Genomic DNA, 21,816 nt, shown 5'->3' on the forward strand with positions numbered 1-21,816 from the left:
TGTCTATGACTTTGGGATGTGACAATATATCTAAGGTCTTTAGAGAAGAGAGCAAAGTTGGAGATGGGGAGGCAGTTTGCAAGGATAAAAAGGTCAAGGGTTAATTTTTTTGAAGAGCAGGGTAATGGCGGTAGATTTGAAGAAGAGGGCAACAATATCCAAGAAACGCAAATTATTAACAGTAGCAGGTAATGTGGAAATCAGAAATGGAAATTGGGTGGTTAGTAGTTCAGTGGGAATAGGGTCAACGGAGCAGGAGGTGAATTGCATGGATAAGTTGAGTTTGGAATGAGGGAAGATTGGAGAGGAAGTTACAAGGTCAGGACAGGGAGTTCCTGAGAGGAAGCTTGGCCATGAGCTTGGGAAAAGGAGGTAAGTGGCAGAGTCAGCTGATCAGATGTCCTCAATATTCATGACAAAGAAATCTATGAGCTCCTCACATGTGTTGTTGGACATGAAGATGGAGAAGACTGGGGAGAAGGACTTAAGACCACCGTTTGCAGTAGCGAAAATAAATCAGAGATTAGTTTTTCATTTGAGGCTGGAATAGGAAGCCGTTTTTTACAGAGCATGTTTTTTGTGGTCTAGCCATATCTGGCAGTGAAGGCTGTCATAATATGCACCCATACACATCATGAGGTAAAAGCAGGCAGTGACAGACACTCAGGTGAGCCAATCAACATACAGGACAGAACACAGCCAATCACCAGACAGAACACGAAAGGGGGGCTTCCAACTATAAAACACACGAGGCATCAGCACTCCACCTCTTTCCACTGGTGACAACTGTAGTGACAGTCAGGGTGTACATATCAGTTAGCACCTTCTCCACGTGGATCACAGCTAGCCTGGTCTAGATAGTTAGAGTTAGTATACTTAGAGTAGTAGAGAGTCAACCCTCAGGCAGCTGTGTGCATTGTTATAGAAGTTCAATAAATCGTATTGAACCAACGTCTATGTTTGGTGTATGCTTTATAGTTTATCTGCATCGTGTTGCAGTCGTGTTACCCCAGAGTGAATAACACGACAAAGGCTAAACCAGTTGGCTGCTATATCAGTTCAAGTCTGCATCCCTTGAACTTAAGGGACTGGAGATGAGTGCCATGACTGTGGAAGAGATAGGATTAGAGATGATGAGCATAACGTCTGGTAGGGACACCCAAATCAGAAGGTCAAAAGGTAAGAGCCAAACTTAAGGTTGAATTAACTTCAGTTCATTTGTCCTCTTGGTACGGGGCTGTGAGTCAGGTTAAAGAATTGTTCATGTGAAAATGCCTTTTGTTGCATGTAGTAATCCACGGGAGGCAGGAGTTCCGTCACCACACCAATATTTATTTACAATAACGATATTACAGGAGCAGCTACAAACAGTGCTGCTAGCAGTCCAGTCAACTTAAGACTGGCTCACAAAGCCTACACAGGTGATTATATGGGCCCCCTCAATGAGCTATCTTTGAGGGAGCTCATAATCCAATTGGCCAACCAATAAAGCCAATTGGAGTTCATTACAGTTGCAGAAACAGCCAAGAGACAAGAAATCCTTCAAGATTTTGTAAATATAAACAGCAACTTTGGAGTGCCTCAATCTGGCTCGATTGTTATATTACTGTTTAGCAATAGAAGAAATCAATTACTTTTACAGTGTGAACTGCAATTTAGCTGATGTCTCCTGTTGCTATCTGGAAAGATTCAGTGGCCAAGTAGATTTGTCACAGAAGAACACAAGAATTAGAAGCAGGAGGAAATCATTGGGCCCCTCAAGCCTGCTGTGTAATTCAGTAAAATCATAGCTGATTTGAATGTGTTCTCTAACCCCCCCGCTAATCATTCCCTCACTTCTTGATCATGGTAATTCAGAAACTCTGCATGCACAGTCCTTCATTGAGCTCAAAGTAGCTGAACAACCTGGAGTATTTATGCTGTCTCAGTGATGCACTTATGCCGACATGTTAGAAAGTTATATCACCAATCCCCACTGCAGAACGTGAGTAAATAATCTAGGTTGATTGTTCAGTGAAATAAGAAGTTCATGCTCTCTTTAATGAGATGCAAAGGTGAATACATGTCTGCGTATTCTGGCATCCTTGTCATCATCCATCAACCAACACCAAGAAATAACAGTTTAATGGATCATCACCTCAAAATTGTTTTGGGGATCTTGCCATTCAGGAAGTGGCTGTTATGTTTGCCTAAACAACAATGACTACTTTTGAATGAGTAATTCATTGGCAGTGAAGTGTTTTAGAAAATCCTGAGCTGAGGAAAGAACTGTCAACACAAGTTATTTCTTCCTTTCCAAGACATAATCTCCTGCTGATTTTCTCCTTTGGAACAAACTGACCACGGCACCCTGGTACAGGAAGACATTCAAGTGGAGGATGCAAAAAGGAATGTAGCACTAATAGGGACAGTATAGTGAGGGGGAGTAACATTGTTCTCTGCAGAAAAGAGCGAGAGTCCAGACGGCTGTGTTGTGCCTGCCCAGTGCCAGGGTTTGGGACATCTGCTCAGGACTGGAAAATAACTTGCAGTGGGAAGGAGAGGACCCTGTTTCTGTGGTTCACCAATGACATAGATAGAACTAGGAAATAGGTTCTGAATAAAGAGTGTGAGCTATATACTAACTTAAAAAGCAGGACCACAAATTTCTTACCTGAGCCATATGCAAATTGACTTTGGGATATTAAATTGGAGAGATGAATCTGTGGCACAAAGACTGGTGCGGGAGTAGTGAGTTCCTGTTCGGGGGAAATTGGCACCAGTCCTGGGGAAAGTGGCGGCTATACCTTTGGGACAAGCTACACCCCTAAACCATGCTCGGGCTAGTGTTCTGGCGAGCCACATAACTAGAAAAGTCGAGAAGATTTTAAACTAAATAATGCGGGCAAAAGATTAAATTTGGGAAGATGTGGTAAATCAAATAGAGAAAAGATAAGAGAGAAAGGTATTAATGTGGGAAATGATAACTAGACGGTGACAGGAAAAGACAGAGAGCAGTGGGAGAACAAATCAGCAGATGAGGCTCGATATTACAAAACTGGTGAGCTGAGAGCACAAATAAATAAATAAGTGCGACCTGATAGCCATTACAGGGACTTGGCTATAGGATGGCATAAAATGGGACCTGAATATTGAAGGGTACATAGGAGTTATGAAGGACAGTTTGGTGGCTCGAGGCATTCACTGGAGGCTTCCAGTATTTAACAAGGGGGTCTATTGATGAAAGGCAAAGGCACAGTAAGTAACAGGTACGGAACATTATACAGCAGGTCCTAACCTGGTCCACATTTGCCGGGCTCCTGTTCCCAGGCCCGTGCAAATTCTCTTTTGGACGGGGTTCGGACGCACCTGCGAAATTTTCCTCGATCTGGTCATGTGATCCATGGAACCGACCCACCGCAGACAGGAAGCTAGAAAAAGCTAGGAAGAGTGGATCTGTTAATTAATGATGGTTTGACCACATTGGAGAGGGCTGACCTAAGTTCAGGAAACCATGATGTTGAAACGGCTTAGGTGGAGACAACAAATGTTAACGGCAAGAAGTCATTTGTAAGAATGGTGTACAGGCCCCTTCATATTAACCAGACAGTAAGATATGATATGAGGGGGGAAATGACAGGCACTTGTCTGAAATTACGCTGAAAATCATGGTTGATTTTACTCTGCATATAGATTGGGAAACTTAGATGGGAGAAGGTAGCCTAGATGAAGAATTCATAGAATGATTTTGGGGTCATTTCTGAGAACATCACATTCAAGTGCCAACGAGAGAGCAGGCTAAACTAGACCCGATATCATGCAATTAGATAGGATTCATTAACGACCACATAGTGAAGGTGACTCCTGGTAGCAGCAATCATACTATAATTGAATTTTCAAAGTCAGCTTCAACGCCATTTAAAGTACTGCATATAAATATTTTTACAAATTCAGTTTAAAAACTAAGGAAAGTATCTGGGCGGGATTCTCCGACCTCCACCAGGTCGGAGAATCCCCGGTGGATGGCGCGTATCCCGCCCCGCCGCTCCGACGCCAGCTGCCGTATTCTCCAGCGCCGGTTTTCAGGCAGGAACAGGGTTTACGCCGCGCCGTCAATTCTCTGGGCCCCGATTGGCCAAGCGGCCGTCGTTTCCTGGCAAGTCCCACCGGCCTGAAATGGACATGGTCCATCACAGCGGAACCTGGCTTCTACGCCGGCTAGGTAAGTCCTCGGGAGGGGGGGGGGGGGGGTGGCGTGAGGGGTCCGGCCCTGGGAGGAGCCCCCACGATGGCCTGGACCGCAATCGGGATTCACCTATCTGCGGGCAGGTCTGTGCCGTGGAGGCACTTTTTCCTTCCGTGCCGGCCTCTGTAAGGCTCTGCCATGGCCAGCGCGGGGAAGAACCGCCCTGTGCATGTGCAGGAAACACACCGACTGGTCTGCACATGCACGGAACCACACCGGCGGTTCTGCGCATGTAGCAACTCGCGCCGTCCCTTCGGCATCAGTTGGCGCAGCGCCAGCCCCTGGGGCGCCGGCCTAGCCCCCATAAGTGCAAAGTTAGGCTGGCGCCGGAGTGGTTCGCACTGCTCTTGGCGCCGGCGTCGGGCCATCTGGCCAGTTGCGGGAGAATCCCGCCCTTTATCTTTCTTATGACCCCTGTGAGGATCCATATACCCAAAAGAATCAAAATTGTCAATCAACTCTCAATCAAAGAAATTACCGAACAAAATTTCATTTTCTTCGATTTTAGAAAAAATTCATAGCCAACATAATTTAACCATAAATTAACAGACAAACCAAGGTAAGTACAAAGTATATATTCCACATGGTATAGCAGGAACAGCAAAGGTAAATCTCACAGATCTTAAAGGCTATCCATTTTGCCACATGGCACCAGTTCTAAGTCGGAATTCTTTCTGTCTGCCCCACAGCTGTTGTATTTTAATTTTGTTCCTGCTGTTTTTCAACTTCCAAGTCAAGAATCACCAGGTAACGAGCAGCACGGTGGCCTAGTGGTTAGCACAATCGCCTCACGGCGCTGAGGTCCCAGGTTCGATCCCGGCTCTGGGTCACTGTCCGTGTGGAGTTTGCACATTCTCCCCTTCTCTGCGTGGGTTTCGCCCCCACAATCCAAAAATGTGCAGAGTAGGTGGATTGGCCACGCTAAATTGCCCCTTAATTGGAAAAAATAATTGGGTAATCTAAATTTATTTTAAAAAAGAATCACCAGGTAACATGGAGCCGTATTTTTTATTAACCTAAACTTATAACTGATCCTTTTATAATTGATACAAAAATGAAGTATTTTTCAAACATTTTTAAAAAACAGTTACAGATTCCCCAAACATTTTAAATGATGTGGAGATGCTGGCATTGGACTGGGGTGAGCACAGTAAGAAATTTTACAACACTAGGTTAAAGTCCAACAGGTTTGTGGTACATTTGCGAGACCATGCAGACGCTGCGACAACGCATGAACAGACAATCGCCAGGCAGGCATGTTCCCTTCCAGTCGGGGAACACTTCAGCAGTCAAGGGCATTCAGCCAATGATCTTCAGGTAAGTGTTCTCCAAAGCGGCCTTCAGAATGCGCGACAACACAGAATCGCTGAACAGAAACATATAGCCAGGTTCCGCACACACATGAGTACGGCCTCAAATGGGACCTTGGATTCATGTCGCATTACATTCACCCCCCACCATCTGACCTGGGCTTGTGAAATCCTACCAACTGTCCTGGCTTGAGACAGTTCACAGCTCTTTAACCTGTGATTATCCCTCTCTCCAGTTGCTCCGTCTGGACCTTTAGACTTAATTACCTGGAAAAACTGGCATTCAAAGTGTCGTCTTGCATCTTTGACTTTGTCTATATATATGTTTCTGGAACCCACCTCTTCATTCACCTGAGGAAGGAGCCGTGCTCCGAAAGCTAGCCAGTTGGACTTGTGTTGTAAAACATTTTAAAGTAATTATAATTTTTTCTTATTGTTACTGTCTCTGGGTCAAAGGCCATAAAATCTTGTTGTGCATATTATTCCGTATATTCTATTAGAACCATTGATATTGGGTACCTTTGTGTTCAATCATTTGCAGTTATATTTTTAAAAATTAGTGACATTTTACACTAACAGCTCTCTTTTTGCTCTATATTTCCAGGACTCATCACTGATTATCGGGTGAGTGCCCATCAAGCATTTCTAAAACTACGTAATATAAAATAGTCTCAAAAGTATGGTATATTTTTCCAGCTCTAGTCAGATTTAGCACTCAGCATTCAGCTAATTATTTATCAGTGCATCCAGCTTTGTAGTTTGTCTAAATATATATTTATTGAACTAAATTTTGGTTCTCTTGGAGATATTTCCTCTCCTGAGGTTAATAACCTCTGTTAGGATATTCACTATGTGCGACCTTCCTACTACTTATTTCTGTGTGAGCCTAAATGGAGAATACTTTCAGAATGTTCAACAACTTGGACCTTCGCTATCAAACCCAATCCTCCCCAGTGTCTACAAACACATCCAGCAAATGTTACTGAATAATGCCCTGAGCAGAAACTTTGGGGCTGATTTTCCCTTTCTCGAGATGCTGAAGCCAATTGCAGCTCCTCTACTGCCACCTGGCAGAAAGCAGTTAACATCGCATGGAAAGAGATTAAATCTGAGATCAAGAAGACTTAATTGTATGAAGCCTTTACTGCATGAGATGTTGGGGAGCTAATTGATTTAATATAGCTTACTACTACATATTGTCTCTAGTTAAAATAACAGTCCAGATAAACCAGCAACCATTTTGAATCTATAGTGAGTTCTATGGGTTTTTATGTCGCCAAGCGTAACTGTAGATATTGGATGTTCTTGTTTCATTTTAATGATGATTTCAACAAAAATATCAGGCTGATCAGACCCATTTCACAAATTGGCATTTCTCAATATTTGAAATCAGTTTTCAAATTTATGAATAAATAACATAAATGATTGTTCTGGAGGTTCCTCATTTAAGAACACCTTTTTGATAGATAAAATGGGGTATCTGAATGTATGACTTTATATAAAACTTCAAGTTAGAGGGTAAATTTACAATCATCCTTTTTCAGCATGTAGCTACACTGAAACAAAAAGAGGTTAGATATGAGATGTCAACACTGTACTGTTAATTCTCAGCTGCCTGCTTTCCTTGAGCATGTCTTCCCATTTGGAATGTGAGATAGGTGAATTGAATTCATACATATATATTTTTGTTTGTTAATTTTTGTAAAAATAAAGGCCAGAGTATAAAGTAGAAAGTACTGTTTTATACTCCCGTATAATTTCTCACTAAAATGAGCAAAGAAAGAAAAATATAGCCCTCTGTTTTTAAGTGATTATTCACACTGGAAAATTTCTCATGGGAATATGGTGCAGCACGGTGGCATAGTGCATTAAACAGTACAGCACAGAACAGGCCCTTCGGCCCTCGATGTTGTGCTGAGCATTGTCCGAAACCAAGATCAAGCTATCTTGTTCCTCTTGACAAGACATTCAACCTCTTTTGTGAACCATGGTTCCCTCACACGGCCATTTCGTCCCTGCCTGACAGGGACATACCTATCAAGGACACACAATATTTGTTACTTGAACAAGCTCCACTTTTCATTTGTGCCTTTCCCTAACAGTTTCTGTTCCCATCTTATGCTCCCTAATTCTTGCCTAATCGCATCATAATTACCCCTCCCCCAATTATAAACCTTGCCCTGCCGTATCGCCCTAGCTCTCTCCATTGCAATAGTGAAAGACACCGAATTGTAGTCACTAAGGTCATCCAGGAATAAAACTTCACCTGAAACAACTTTCAAATCACGTCCCTCTCCCACCAACTTCACAAGTGGAGGATGGATTTAAAAACAGTGGCTCTCTCTCCCTCCACCCTCTCTTTGTCTCTCTCTCTCTCCCTCCACCCTCTCTTTGTCTCTCTCTCTCTCTCTCTCTCCAGTGTACAGATTTAGGAACTTTTAATTCAAAAATTCGACAGTACATTACTGGCCTTGAACTATTCCTTTGGTCACTGTTGCAATGACAGTGTGTTGCATGCATAGCAAGATCCCAGGAGGCTCTCTCTCTCCATTTCCCTCATTCTCCCTCTTTTCCTACAGCTCTCCCTATTTCTCCCTACAACAGCCCAGCGCCGCCAGCCTCCCAGTTACACAATCTCTGAGTGGTTAGCACTGCTGCCTCACAGCACCAGGGACCCAGGTTCAATCACAGCCTTAATCTTTGTGAAGTTTGCCTGTTCTCCCAGGTTGCGTGGGTTTCCTCCAAGTGCTCCAATTTCCTCCCACAGTCCAAGGATGTACAGGGTAGATGGATTGGCCATGCTAAATTGCCCCGAAGTGTCCAAAGATGTGCAGGTGAGATGGGGTTACGGGGTTAGTGTGCGGGAGTGGGCCTAGGTAGGGTGCTCTTTCAGAGAGTCAGTGCAGAATTGCACTGTGGAAATCTTTGGGTTTTTTTTAGAACATACAGTGCAGAAGGAGGCCATTTGGCCCATCGAGTCTGCACCGACCCACTTGAGCCCTCGCTTCCACCCTATCCCCGTAACCCAATAACCCCTCTTAACCTTTTTGGTTACTAAGGGCAATTTACCATGGCCAATCCAACTAACCTGCACGTCTTTGTACTGTGGGAGGAAACCGGAGCACCCGGAGGAAACTCACACAGACACGGGGAGAACGTGCAGACTCCGCACAGACAGTGACCCAGCCGGGAATCGAACCTGGGACCCTGGCGCTGTGAAGCCACAGTGCTATCCACTTGTGCTACCGTGCTGCTGTTCTATTTTATGGTTCTATGATTGCTAAGATTATAATTACAAAGGGCCACTGTAGAGTGTTACTTTAGAATCCACACAGAAACACTATATATTGAACATGGTGTCCTCAAGGTAGGGAGGGGAACAGTTAAAATTCCTGCTTCCTGATGATTTCTGATAAATTTGTGTTTTGAGGATAAGATCATGCTCAGCTTTGTGAGTCAAATAGCTCTCAGCTGTTAAATCAAGATTGTCAGTCAGGAATAATCACTGGAGAAAAATAATGGAGAGGTTCCCACCACCTGTCGAGGCAGGCAAAGCTATGAATCACTGCCTCAGAGTAAAAGTAGCACTTCAGAGAGGTTACTTTCTTTAAAAGCATTTTAGCTGAGAGGTAGGCTTTTCTTTTAATTCTTTCATGGGATGTGGACTTCACTGGCAAAACCAGCATTGATTGCCCATTCCTAATTGCCACAAGTGAAAGGCTTGCTAAGCCATTACAGAGGTCAGTTAAGAATCAACCTCATTATTGTGCGTCTGGAATCATACATAGGTAAGGACAGCAGATTTCCCTCTCCAAGGGGCATTAATGAATGAAGTGGGTTCTTTACAACAATTTATGACAGTTTCCTTCGCTTTTCAATTCCAGATTTATTAATGGAATTCTATCAGCTGCCACGTTGAGATTTGAATCCATGTCTCCAAAACATCAGCCTGCGTCTCTGGATTACTAGTCCAGTGACGTTACTGGTATACTTTTGGAGGAATTATTATTTTTACTTTGTTAACCCATCTTGATTCCAGTTTCACAAATTATAAGTTCCTTCTCAGTGTCCACTACATCAGAAATGACCACTTGCGATATAAACTGTTTTCACTCGTTTATTATGTGTTGTTTATCATATGAAACTTAAAAATCGCAGAGAAAGATTGGAAAGGAGCCAGTCCTGAATTGCCTTGCTATATGCAGCGTCCTGTAGCATTATTGGCCTGTCATGACTTGAACAGACATTCTCTGCAGCAATCGCTCAGTATTGTCAAACACCAGTTACATTTGTCCCCACCAGACAATTACTACTTGTTATTTTGAAGTCCACATCACAGGGTAGGATTTTAATGGACAGGGAGGCAGGCACGGGATGAAACACCTGTAATGCGACGCTGGGTCAGGAACCAGTCATCATCCCAACCACCTCCGAGTTAACCCAGGCGGATTTGGAGGTGAGTGGAGTGCCCCCTTTCAATAGTCAGGAAACAAATCAAAATATTAAAACGGGTCATTAGTCTCACTTAGCAGTCAGTGCACTGGTTTCTAGAACTTTGTACATCTTAGCAAGCTGCAAGAGGCAGGAGTGGTGCAGGGGAATAATTGTTTAATGAACTTGATGTGCTGGGAATTAAATCACTTCCCTTACGGTTGGCTGCAGTGAAAGGCATATTGTTCTCAGATTACTTCTGTCAGCCTGGGTTCACTATTTTCAGTGACTATTACAGCATTTTGGATTTAATTACAAGGGCCTTTGATAATTTCCACCTGCATCTCAACTTACTTGCTGTTAGCCATCACTGCAGCACAAGTATCACTCGCACAGCAGTAGGCTGGACCTCCAAGAAACAGCAACAGGATCGGCCACACCAGCAGTAGTAGCAGCATCAGCAGCAACAATTGGGGAAGCAGTAACACCAAGAACAGCTGCCGTCTACAGGACTGAAGAGATGGGGCAGAGGTTCCGGCTTGAAGGACACTGTGGTGATATGCGTGTACACATAAATGTATATAGTTGTAGAAATATTTATAGTTGCATATCAGTGCACAAAGCTATTGTGTGACCTCCGGCCAGCAGGTGGTGTCAGACATCCATCGCATGACTGGAGACACCAAGCAGTTGATAGTAGGACACATAAGAGGATAGTAGCAGATAGAGTAGTTGCAGGAGAATTCACTGAATTCATTTAGTAGCCATTGTCTGTGTAGTAAACTGTCAGTTATCTTTCCACGTATTTGTTAATAAATCATCTTTCAAGTTAAACAACTAGATGGTCTGTGTACATCATTGTAACGGCCATATCACAGAACACAACATGGTACCAGGAGTGCAGAACATTTAAACATAACAACAAAAAAGAAAGGCAAAATACAGAGAGGATTATTCCGTCGACCTGGTGAATTACGGATATCTGCAATTCAATGCAACAAATGCCAGTGAAGTTAGAGTTTGAAGTTTTGAAGGCACTCCAATAGCTTCAATACTCGGGTAACAATTTTCAAGCAACAATTTACACTCAATGTTTCAGCCCTTGGCCTGCAGGTACAGACTAATGGGAGGCATATTGCATTGCTGCTCATGGTAACAGGTTCTCTAGCAGTAAAAATATACAATACCTTCATTTTTGACAACAAGGAGAAAAGCTACGATGAGGTTGGCATTTCTCTCTGAAAAACAAAATCTGAATGTTACATATTTTGTACGTGTACCCAAAAGGCGGGCAAATCTTTTGATAGCTTTGTAACCGACTTGAGGCTGAAGGCCCAGTCCTACAATTTCAGTAATCTAAAGTCATCAATGATAAGACGCGTTGGGGCAGCACAGTAGCATAGTGGTTAGCACAGTTGCTTCACGGTTCCAGGGTCCCAGATTCGACTCCTGGCTGGGTCACTGTCTGTGCGGAGTCTGCATGTTCTCCCCGTGTCTGCGTGGGTTTACTCCGGCTGCTCCGGTTTCCTCCCACTGTCCAAAGATGTGCGGGTGAGGTGGATTGGCCATGCTAAATTGTCCTTTGTGTCCAAAAAGGTGAATTGGGGTTACTAGGTTAAGGGGATGGGGTGGAGCAGATGTGGGCTTGAGTGGGGTGCTCTTTCCAAGGGCCGGTGCAGACTCAATGGGCCGAACGGCCTCCTTCTGCACTGTAAATTCTATGATGAGACATAGAATCAGGATTAAGCAACTTGGCCCATCAAGTCTTCTCTGCCATTCAATCATGGCTGATATTTTCTCATCCCCATTCTCCTGCCTTCTCCCCATAACCCCTGATCCCCTTATTAATCAAGAAACTATCTACTTCTGTCTTAAAGACAGTGAATTGGCCTCCACAGCCTTCTGCTGCCAAGAATTCCACAGATTCACCACCCTCTGGCTGAAGAAATCCCTCGTTATCTCTGTTTTAAAGGATCATCCCTTTAGTCTGAGATGGTGACCTCTGCTTCTAGTTTTTCCGACAAGTGGAAACATCCTCTCCACGTCCACTCTATCCAGGCCTCGCAGTATCTTGTAAGTTTCAATAAGGTCCCCTCTCATCCTTCTAAACTCCAACGACTACAGGCCCAGAGTCCTCAAACATTCCTCATACAACAGGTTCCTCAATCCAGGGATCATTCTTGTGAACTTCCTCTGGACCCTTTCCAAGGCCAGCACATCCTTCCTTCGATACGGGGCCCAAAACTGCTTACAATACTCCAAATGGGGTCTGACCAGAGCCTTATACAGCCTCAGACGTACATCACTGATCTTGTATTCTAGCCCTCTTGACATGAATGCGAACATATGCCTTCTTAACTGTCGACTGAACTTGCACATTAACCTTAAGAGAACTGTGAACAAGGACTCCCAAGTCCCTTCTGCTTTCTGAGGCATATCCCCATTTAGAAAATAGTCTGTGCCGAAAGTGCATAACCTCACACTTTTCCACATTGTATTTTATTTGCCACTTCATTGCCCACTCTCCTAGCTTGTCCAAGTCCTTCTGCAGCCCCCTTTCTTCCTCAACACTACTTGTCCCTCCACAGATCTTTGTATCATCTGCAAACTTCGCAACAGTTTCTTCAGTACCTTCTTCCAGCTCATTAATGTATATTGTAAAAAGTTGTGGTCCCAGCACAGACTCCTGAGGCACACCAATAGTCACAGGTGCCATCGTGAAAAAGACCCCTTTATCCCCACTCTCTGCCATCTGGCAGTCAGTCAATCCTCTATCCATGCCAGGATTGTACCCTGAACACCATGACTTAACTTATTTAACAGTCTCCTATGTGACACCTTGTCAAAGGCCTTCTGGAAATCTAAATAAATCACATCCACTGGTTCTCCATTGTCCAACTTCCTTGTTACCTCTCAAAGAACTCTAACAGATTTGCCAGACATGACCTCCCTTTGACAAAGCCGTGCTGACTCAGTCCTATTTAACCATGCTCGTCCAAGTGCTTCGCGATCTCATCTTTAATAACATACTCTAAAATCTTACCAATGACCAAAGTCAGGCTAACCGGCCTATAATTTCCCATCTTCTGCCTCCCTCCCTTCTTAAACAGTGGTGTTACATTAGCCACCTTCCAATCCTCTAGGACCCTTCCTGCTTCCAGTGATACCTGAAAGATCATCATTAATGCCTCCACAATTTCCTCAGCTATCTCTTTTGGAACCCTGGGGTGTAGTCCATTCGGTCCAGGTGACTTATCCACCTTCAGACCTTTCAGTTTCCCCCAGAACCTTATCCTTGGTGCTGGTTACTGCACTCACCTCTTCCCCCGGTTCTCCTGGAGCTCTGGCATCCCACTGGTGTCTTCCACCGTGAAGACTGATGCAAAGTAACTATTGAGTTCATCTGCCATTTCTTTGTTTCCTATTATTACTTCCCCAACCACATTTTCTAGTGGTCCAATGTCTATTTTTGCCTCTCTCTTACCTTTTATATATTGAAAAATCTCTTCCTATCTTCATTTATATTACTCGCTAGCCTGCACTCATACTTCATCTTCTCCCCCCTTATTGCTTTTTTATTGTCCTCTGCTTGCTTTCAAAGGCTTCCCAATCCTTTGGTGTCCCACTAATGCTCGCCACTTTGTATGCTTCTTCTTTAGCCTTTATGCTGTCCTTGACATCCCTCATCAGCCATGGATGCCCAGTCCTACCCTTAGCATGTTTCCTCCTCCTTGGGATGAATTTCTGTTGTGCCTGCCTAATAACCCCCAAAAACTCCTGCCATTGCTGTTCCATTGTCTTCCCTGCTAGACTTCTTTTCCAATCACCTCTGGCTAGCTCCTCCCTCATGTCTTTGTAGTTACCCTTATTTAATTGTAATACTGTTAAATCTGATTGCAGCTGCTTCCTCTCAAACTGCTGGGTAAATTCTATCATATTGTGGTCACTACTCCCCAAGGGTTCCTTCACCTTAAGTTCTCTAACCAAGTCTGCCTCATTACACATCACCAAATCCAGAATTGTCTGGTACCCAGTCAGCTCTGTCACAAGCTGCTCCAAAAAAAATCTCTTAAACATTCCACAAATTCCATTTCTTGGGATCCACTACCAACCTGATTTTCCCAGTCCATCTGCATATTGAAGTCCCCCATGGTTATTGCAATATATCCTTTTTTTATATGCCTTTTCTATCTCCTGGTTTATTTTCTGCCCCACATCCTGGCTACTGCTGGAGAGCCTGTACATAACTCCCATCAGGGTCTTTTTACCTTTGCAATTCCTCAACACTGCCCACAGAGATTCTATGTCTTCTGATCCTATATCGGCTCCTTGCTATCGATTTAACTTCATTCCTTATGAACAATGCAACCCCACCCACTTTTCCCATCTGCCTGTCCTTTCAATAGGACACATATCCTTGGATATTTAGATCCCAGCCCTGATCCCCTTGCAGCCATGTCTCTGTAATGCCCACAACACCGTACCGGCCAAAATGATCCATGACCAAATAGTGTTTGGGATATTGAATGATAAACTCCGTGAAAGATTGTTACAGGATGAAGACCTAAAATTAGAAAATGCTATCAAGATTTGCCATGCAAGTGAGTTGGCTGCGCAGAAGATCAATTTGTTCAGCTTAAAATATGTTGGCGCAAACCTCGAACAAGACGCTGGCACCATTAGCACTGTGATGCAGCCGAAATAGAAACGTTGTCTCAGCGCGGGTAGCCATTTTGAGCGCACTGTGACACAGTCAAAATAGAAACATAGAAACATACAAAAATAGAAACATGGTCTCAGTATGGGTGGCAATTTTGGGCGACCGACTGGATCTGTCATTTTGTGCCAGAAATTTGGCATTAAACATTTGCCACAATGATGAGCTGCACTTGGAAAGGTCTGTTACAAGTGTGGCAGAACAAATCATTTTGCAAGGCGATGCACCTTACATCCAACATTTGATCAAACAGAACCAATGAGTGTAGATAAGAAATATTGACGACGTGGCTGCTGTGAGCATGATCTCGATGGGGGACATGAATAGTTCGACGAGCCAAAGCGGAAAGCTTTTTCTCAAAATTTGCAGCCACAGTGAAGCGGATGCAGAGACTATACAAGATAGATAGACAATTCCGCTGATGGTTAATGGTGCATCAATGAAATGTAAGCTCGACACAAGAGCGGGGGCCAATCTGATCACTTTGTCAGCAACGACTGAAAATCTTGCCGAAAATGGTCCCAAGAGCAGTACTCCTGAAGGACTATAACGGTCATCAGATCACAACGTTAGGAGGATGTGAGCTCAAAGTTCCTGTCAAGGACAGAACGTGCATAGTGGAGACAGAGCACGAATCACACATTGGAATGGATTTGTGTGAAGAGCTTGGGTTCGTCAAGCAGGTGTACATTGCAGAAAGCATGGCACCCTGCCAATATTTATCCATTGAATCTATCAAGAAGGACAATCCAGAGGTATTTCAAGGCTTTGGCACTCTGCCTTTTACATATTGCATCCAGTTGAAGGAGAATGCAAAGGCAGTCGTGCACGGGCCGAGACGTGTGCCTGCTCCGCTGAAGGACAAACTGAAGGCTGAGTTGTACAGAATATTTCAGCTCTAGCAGTCATCAGGCGCATAGAGGAACCCACTGACTGGGTTAACTCCATGATGTGTGTTAAAAAAAGAAATGGTGACCTGAGGATATGTATGGACCCCATGGATCTCAACTTGCACGCCAAAAGGGAGCACTACACACTCCCGAAGAGGGAAGAAATAGCATCCGAGGTGGCTGGAGCTCCATGTTTCAGCAAGTTGGATGCATCACGAGGCTTCTGGCAGCTCAAGCTGGACAAAATGAGCACAAGGCTGTGTACGTTCAACACACCCTTCAGGTGCTACTGCTTCCTGAGAATGGTGTTCGGCAAAAGTTTGGCATCTGAAATTACCCATCGTGCCATGGAGCACATAGTGGAAGGGTTACCAGGCGTCCATGTTTATGTCATTGATATCAGAATCTGGGGGTCGGTCCACATGTGAGGAGCATGATGGAAGACTTCTTAGAGTCCGACAACGGATAAAAAATAATGGTCTTGAGCTCAATAAAACAAAATGCCAAATTGGGGTTGTTCCATCACCTTTTTAGGGGACAAGCTCTCGGCAAAAGGTGTGCAGCTGCATGACGAAAAGATTAAGGCCATTCTAACGATGCCAGGACCCACAGAGAAAAAAAGCGTCTTATACATACTAGCAATGATCAACTTTGTGGGCAAGTTTATTCGCAACCTGGCCTCCAAAACTTCCCAGCTGTGAGAATCGCTAAAAAAGGACGTAAAGTTTCGATGGCCTCCCAAGCACGAGCATGAGTGGCAAGCATAGTGTATCTCGCTGGTGACAGCACCAGTCCTCACCTTATTTAACCCGGCTAAAAAGACAAAGATTTTGACTGATGTGTCCCAGGATGACCTTGGAGCACTATTACTGCAGCAGGGTGCAGGCGACAGCCGGCTGCCGGTGGCATACGTGTCCAGAGTGATGTCCGAAACAGAGCGCAGGTATGCGCAGATTGAAAAAGAATGCCGTGGGTTAGTCACAGGTTTAGAAAAATTCCATGATTATGTGTACGGGCTGCTGACTTTTCTAATGGTGGCTGACCAGTCACTTGTTTCCATTGTGGAAAAGAATTTGTGCCAAATGTCCCGAGAATACAACGCCTAATGATGAAGCTCCAGAGCAAAGACTTTGACCTCATCTATACACCAGGCAAGTACCTTACAGGTGCTGACACGCTTTCCCGAGCCATGGGCATCAAAGAGAGCCTGGTTCATGAGGATGTGCAACTACATGTCAATCTCGGCACTGCATCGCTCCCAGTCTCGCCTAATAAAGGCAGAAACAGCAAGGGCGTAGTCCTGCAAATGGGAATTAAATTTCTCCGAGCGGGATGGCTGAAGAGTTCCTACTCAGGGTACTACAATGTTCAGTCAGAATTGAGTCAGGCGAATGGCCTTCTTCTGCGACAGCATAGGATGGTGATTCTGCATACCATGAGGCCGCTCATACTTCAGAAGCTCCATAAAAGGCACCTGGGTATTGAGAAGTGCAAGCACAGGGCCAGGGATAACATCTATTGGCCAGGCATCACCCAAGACGTTGCAGGCATGGTCGACCACTGACACATTTCGTAATGTGCAAAGCAAAGAGCTGATGCAAGTGGGTGACATTATTGAAGTCCCTGGCAGAAAGTGGGCATGGATCTGTTCCACTTCAATTGGAGAGACTACCTTGCAATTAATGGACTACGTCTTGAACTATCCGGAGGTTGTACAGTTGGCGAACGCGACTGCTCGGTGTGTCATACAACATGCCAAAGTAATTTTTGCCCAGCATGGTATACAAAGTATTGTTATGTCGGAAAATGGACCTTGTTTCAAAAATCATGAATGGACTAAATTTGCCCGTCACTATGATTTTAAACACATTACTTCTAATCTTCTATATCCCCAATCGAACGGGAAGGTGGAAAAGGGTCTGCGCTTCATAAAACAGCTGCTAAAGAAGGCCATTGATAGTCCTGAAGGCATTTATTTGGCGCTTCTAAGCTATCGTTTGGCACAACTTGTCAATGGACTACCGCCGGCACAGCTGCTCATGAACAGACAGCTACGTACACCTTGCCTTCCATGGCAGCTTCCCCTGTAGATCAACGACTGGAGTGGAAATTGCTTTTTCAGAAGAGGAGGCAGAAAGAGGTCTATGATAGATCCACAAGGAAGCTCCAGCTACCGCATCCAGGTGATACCGTCTGACTCGAGGATGCCAATGACAATGGATGGTCAAACCTTGCAAAGATTTTGCAACAGGCAGGTCCAGTCATTTCTGGTGCTTACTGACGATGATCCAGTCTTGTGAAGGAACGGAAAAGTACAATTGAAAGTGCAACGGCCTTTCGTGCTGAGTCCAGCAGAAGAGCTGGTGCATAATCGCCAAATTGAAGAGGACACAGACTACCCAACAGAACCAGTGATCAGAGAAGCATCCACAACAGTGAAAGCGGATGAGCAGGAACACCAGCAACAAATGAAGGTGGTACACAATTGCAGATTCAAACATCACTCAGGAGTTCAACCAGACTTTGTTGCAAGCCTCACAGACTGAACTTGTAATAAACTGTGTAAGGTATATGTTTTAAGTTATCATGCATATCAGGTTATTTAAAGCACAGTCACGTTGGTAAATATTAATGCCTCCAAAGGAAGGGGATGTGGTGATATGCATGTACACAAAAATGTATATAGTTGAATAAATGTATGTAGTTGTATATCAGTGCACATAGCTATCAGTATGCCTCCGATAATCCGGTTGCACACCAGATAGACAGAGCAGGTGTTTCAGTCTGTTTCTGTGTCTAGTTTTCCCTGGAACAGGTCACCAGCATATCACCAGAGGCTATAGCTTGAGGGGCACCACTCTGCATCAATCATGGATGACGAGGAGGCCCTTCTGTTCCTACCGGCTGCCATGGAGTTATCAGGAGAATTTACTGGTTGATAATCAATCTGTTTGACCACTTAATGAGCACATCTCCCATGGCCATAAAAGCGTGGAATGGGACTCAAATGCAGAGGACCTGGCTTAGAGACAGGGATGCTACCCACCAGACTACAACATTTCCCTTACTATGTAATACAGTGCAGTGTCTAAAATCTGAGTTGTCCAAAACCAGATATTTTTAGAATATTCCATGCATCAATTTGAATTGAGAAAAATTAAAGAACACTAAACTGGACAAGTTAGATAGTGTAGCACCTGACTAGTTATTCCCTTCGGCGCTTACTTGCCAGTCTATTCCCACTGTCTGAGTAATCCTTGACCCCAACTGCACCAGCTTCACCCGAAGTGCCCATATCTCGAATCATCTGATCCAAAATTCGGCGCAATCTGAAATCTGGCACGGCCTTTATCTTGAGGTTGCAAGTTGTGAGATACTGTACTTGTGTGAACCAAATCCGGGCAACTCACTTATCATGTCACTTCTTTGACCTTCTTGGCAGTTTTGACAATCCACCCATCCAATCGGCAGGGGACTTTACACAGCAATGGCATTTACCTGCTTTCTTGGCATGAGTGCACCACTGGCTTCCCAAAGCATTTGAGAGCTTTGAAAGGCCTTCAAAATGACCAGTGACTGTCGAAGCTGTGCCCGATGTCCCAATGCCGCCCTCTGCATCTACACCTGTGAGCTGACTGACAGATGCTGCCAAAAGCTCATCATCTGACTGGGGCTGAGCATGTGACTGGTCTCCAGCAGCCCTCTTGAGTTCCAGAGATTTGGCCTGTTCCAGCCTCTGATTGCTGGGGGGTCATGTCTGTGAGATGTTCCCCAGAAAGTGACCCTGATTCTATCCTTGAGGTGGGTCTCTGCATTAGTGGGTATGGTGTACGCTTTGATAGTTCTTCCTGAGCCCCCTCACTCACAGACATGCCTGGGGCTCAGAGAGCTCCTTGGCTGGTAGCTGGCCATGGTCTATCTGAAAAAGACAGATGGGCAGTTTTATCGGATGAGCTGAAGTGAATTCGGAGCACATGGCACTCAATGTGAATTGCAGGATTTGATGAAGTGATATAGCTGCGATCCATACCAGGTTCTTGTGAGAGATTAAACTCTGTGTTGGCACATGAGCGGGTGGATGAATCAGCTGATTGCAGCCAGGCGATGCAGAGGGGAGCCCACTTGTGCATAATTAATTAGATTCTAAGCGCAGAATCTGCTGGGGAATCCTGATTTTGGCCAGTGGGAAAGGTGCTGCCAAAGCAGCCAGCCATTGCATTTCATCTCAAAAACTGAGAATTCTGTTAAAGTTTCTGCAGAAACTGCATCACTTATGAACTGTAGTTTTCTGGGCCTCGGCTGCTCAATGCATATTTAGAATGTAACTATGCCCAAACTTAAAGCACTTCACAGGAAAATTAATTTCCCAAGAAACATATTTGCAGATGATCAGTGCAGCTTTGTAAAGTAACAACACTGCAATGTATCAAGGAAATTCAGGGCTGGATGTAGAGCTTAATGAGTATGAATTAATTCTCTCCATTCAATCTTCAGCCTTCACCTTGAGTATGAGCTCAAATTACGTATTCCAGCATTAAGGACAAGTCAATAATAGTTCTCCGTCAATTTGATTCAGGCTGTGGGACAGAAGTCACCAAGTAGCTATTTTAACTAACACTGTTTACATATATAGCACTGGCAGATTCCCCTCGGACGTAGATTCCGCTCTCTGAAAATGTGGTTTGTGTTCAGAATGTTTGGAATAAAAGGACTTCAAGAACATATCCGTAAGGTAGGTTACCAAAAATGATATATGCAGGTATATAAAAAGTGTTTACAAAGTATACTGAAAATCTGTGTCACATTATATCTCTGTGTACAATACTTTGATCAAAACAGCAGTAATCCTTCTCATTCTGTCTCGTATAACCATTAACTCAGAGTGTGTAATAAACAAAGCAGTTTGATACCTAGTATATAATGGAAATATATATATTACAATAGCTTAAAAGTAGTTGCAGTTCTAACAATAGTGTGAGAAATCCTATAGGCTTTCTATTTCAACATATAGAGAAGAATGATGATGCATGTTTTCAAAAAGGCTTAACATAGGAACAGGAGAAGGCCATTCAACCCATTGAAACTGTTCTACCATTAAATATGATCATCACTGATCATACGCTTCAATGCCTTTCTCCCACACTATCCCTGTATCCCTTTATGTCATTGGTATTTAGAAAACTGCCAAACTCTGCTTTAAACAAACATACTCTATCACTGAGTTTCCACTGCCCTTTAGGATAGAGAATGTCAAAGATTCACAGCCCTCTGAGCAAAAGCAATTCTCAGCTTCATTCAGGATCCTTAAGGGGGAGGGGGAGCAGCCACAAGTCGTGGTACACATCGGTACCAACGACACAGGTAGGAAAAGGGACAGGGATGTAAAACAGGAATTCAGGGAGGTGGGGTGGAAGCTGAGTGCCAGGGCAGACCATGTTGTCATCTCTGGTTTGCTGCCAGTGCTAGTGAGGTGTGGAACAGGGAGGGAGTGCAGTTAAACACGTGGCTACAGGGATGGTGTAGGAGGGAGGGTTTCAGTTACTTGGATAATTGGAGCACATTCTGAGGAAGGTGGGACTTGTACAAACAGGACGGGTTACACCTGAACCAGGGGGGCACCAATATCTTGGGAGGGAAATTTGCTTCAGCTCTTCGGGGGGGGGGTTTAAACTAATTTGGCATGGGGATGGGAAACTGATTTATAGTCCAGGAGATAGCATTGCTGGAGTTCAGGAAGTTGAGGGTGGTGCAGTACTGAGGAAGGTGGATCTGCAGGCGTGAAGGGGTTTGAAGTGTGTCTACTTCAATGCTAGGAGCATCAGGAATAAGGTTGGTGAGCTTGAAGCATGGATTCGTACCTGGGACTACGATGTTGTGAACATTACGGAGACGTGGATAGAACAGGAATTAGAATGGTTATTGGGGGTTCCGGGTTTTAGATGTTTCAGTAAGATTAGGGAAGGTGGTAAAAGAGGTGGAGGAGTAGCATTGTTAATCAAGGATAGTATAATGGCTCTAGAAAGGCAGTTTGAGGAGGATCCGTCTACTGAGGTAGTGTGGGCTGAAGTTAGAAATAGGAAAGGAGCGGTCACTTTGTTAGGAGTTTTCTATAGGCCCCCAAACAGTAACAGAGATGTGGAGGAAAATATTGCAATGCAGATTTTGGATAGGTGCGGTAGTCACAGGGTAGTTGTCATGGGTGATTTAACTTTCCAAATATTGATTGGAACCACTATAATTCGA

The 21,816-nt window shown here is 44.3% G+C and overlaps 1 protein-coding gene across 4 annotated transcripts in view; it reads left to right on the plus strand.

Annotated features, from left to right (window-relative positions):
- LOC119966288 (aromatic-L-amino-acid decarboxylase-like) overlaps positions 1 to 21,816 on the plus strand; it is a 195,394-nt gene that overhangs the window by 153,157 nt on the left and 20,421 nt on the right. For all 4 annotated transcript variants that reach the window (XM_038797742.1, XM_038797739.1, XM_038797741.1 and 1 more), the window contains exons 11-12: positions 6,140 to 6,159; positions 20,207 to 20,305. In XM_038797742.1, the coding sequence (XP_038653670.1) occupies positions 6,140 to 6,159; positions 20,207 to 20,305 (119 nt within the window). The remainder of the gene's footprint in view (positions 1 to 6,139; positions 6,160 to 20,206; positions 20,306 to 21,816) is intronic.

Source organism: Scyliorhinus canicula, chromosome 5, assembly GCF_902713615.1.
Source record: "Scyliorhinus canicula chromosome 5, sScyCan1.1, whole genome shotgun sequence".
NCBI lineage: Eukaryota > Metazoa > Chordata > Chondrichthyes > Carcharhiniformes > Scyliorhinidae > Scyliorhinus > Scyliorhinus canicula.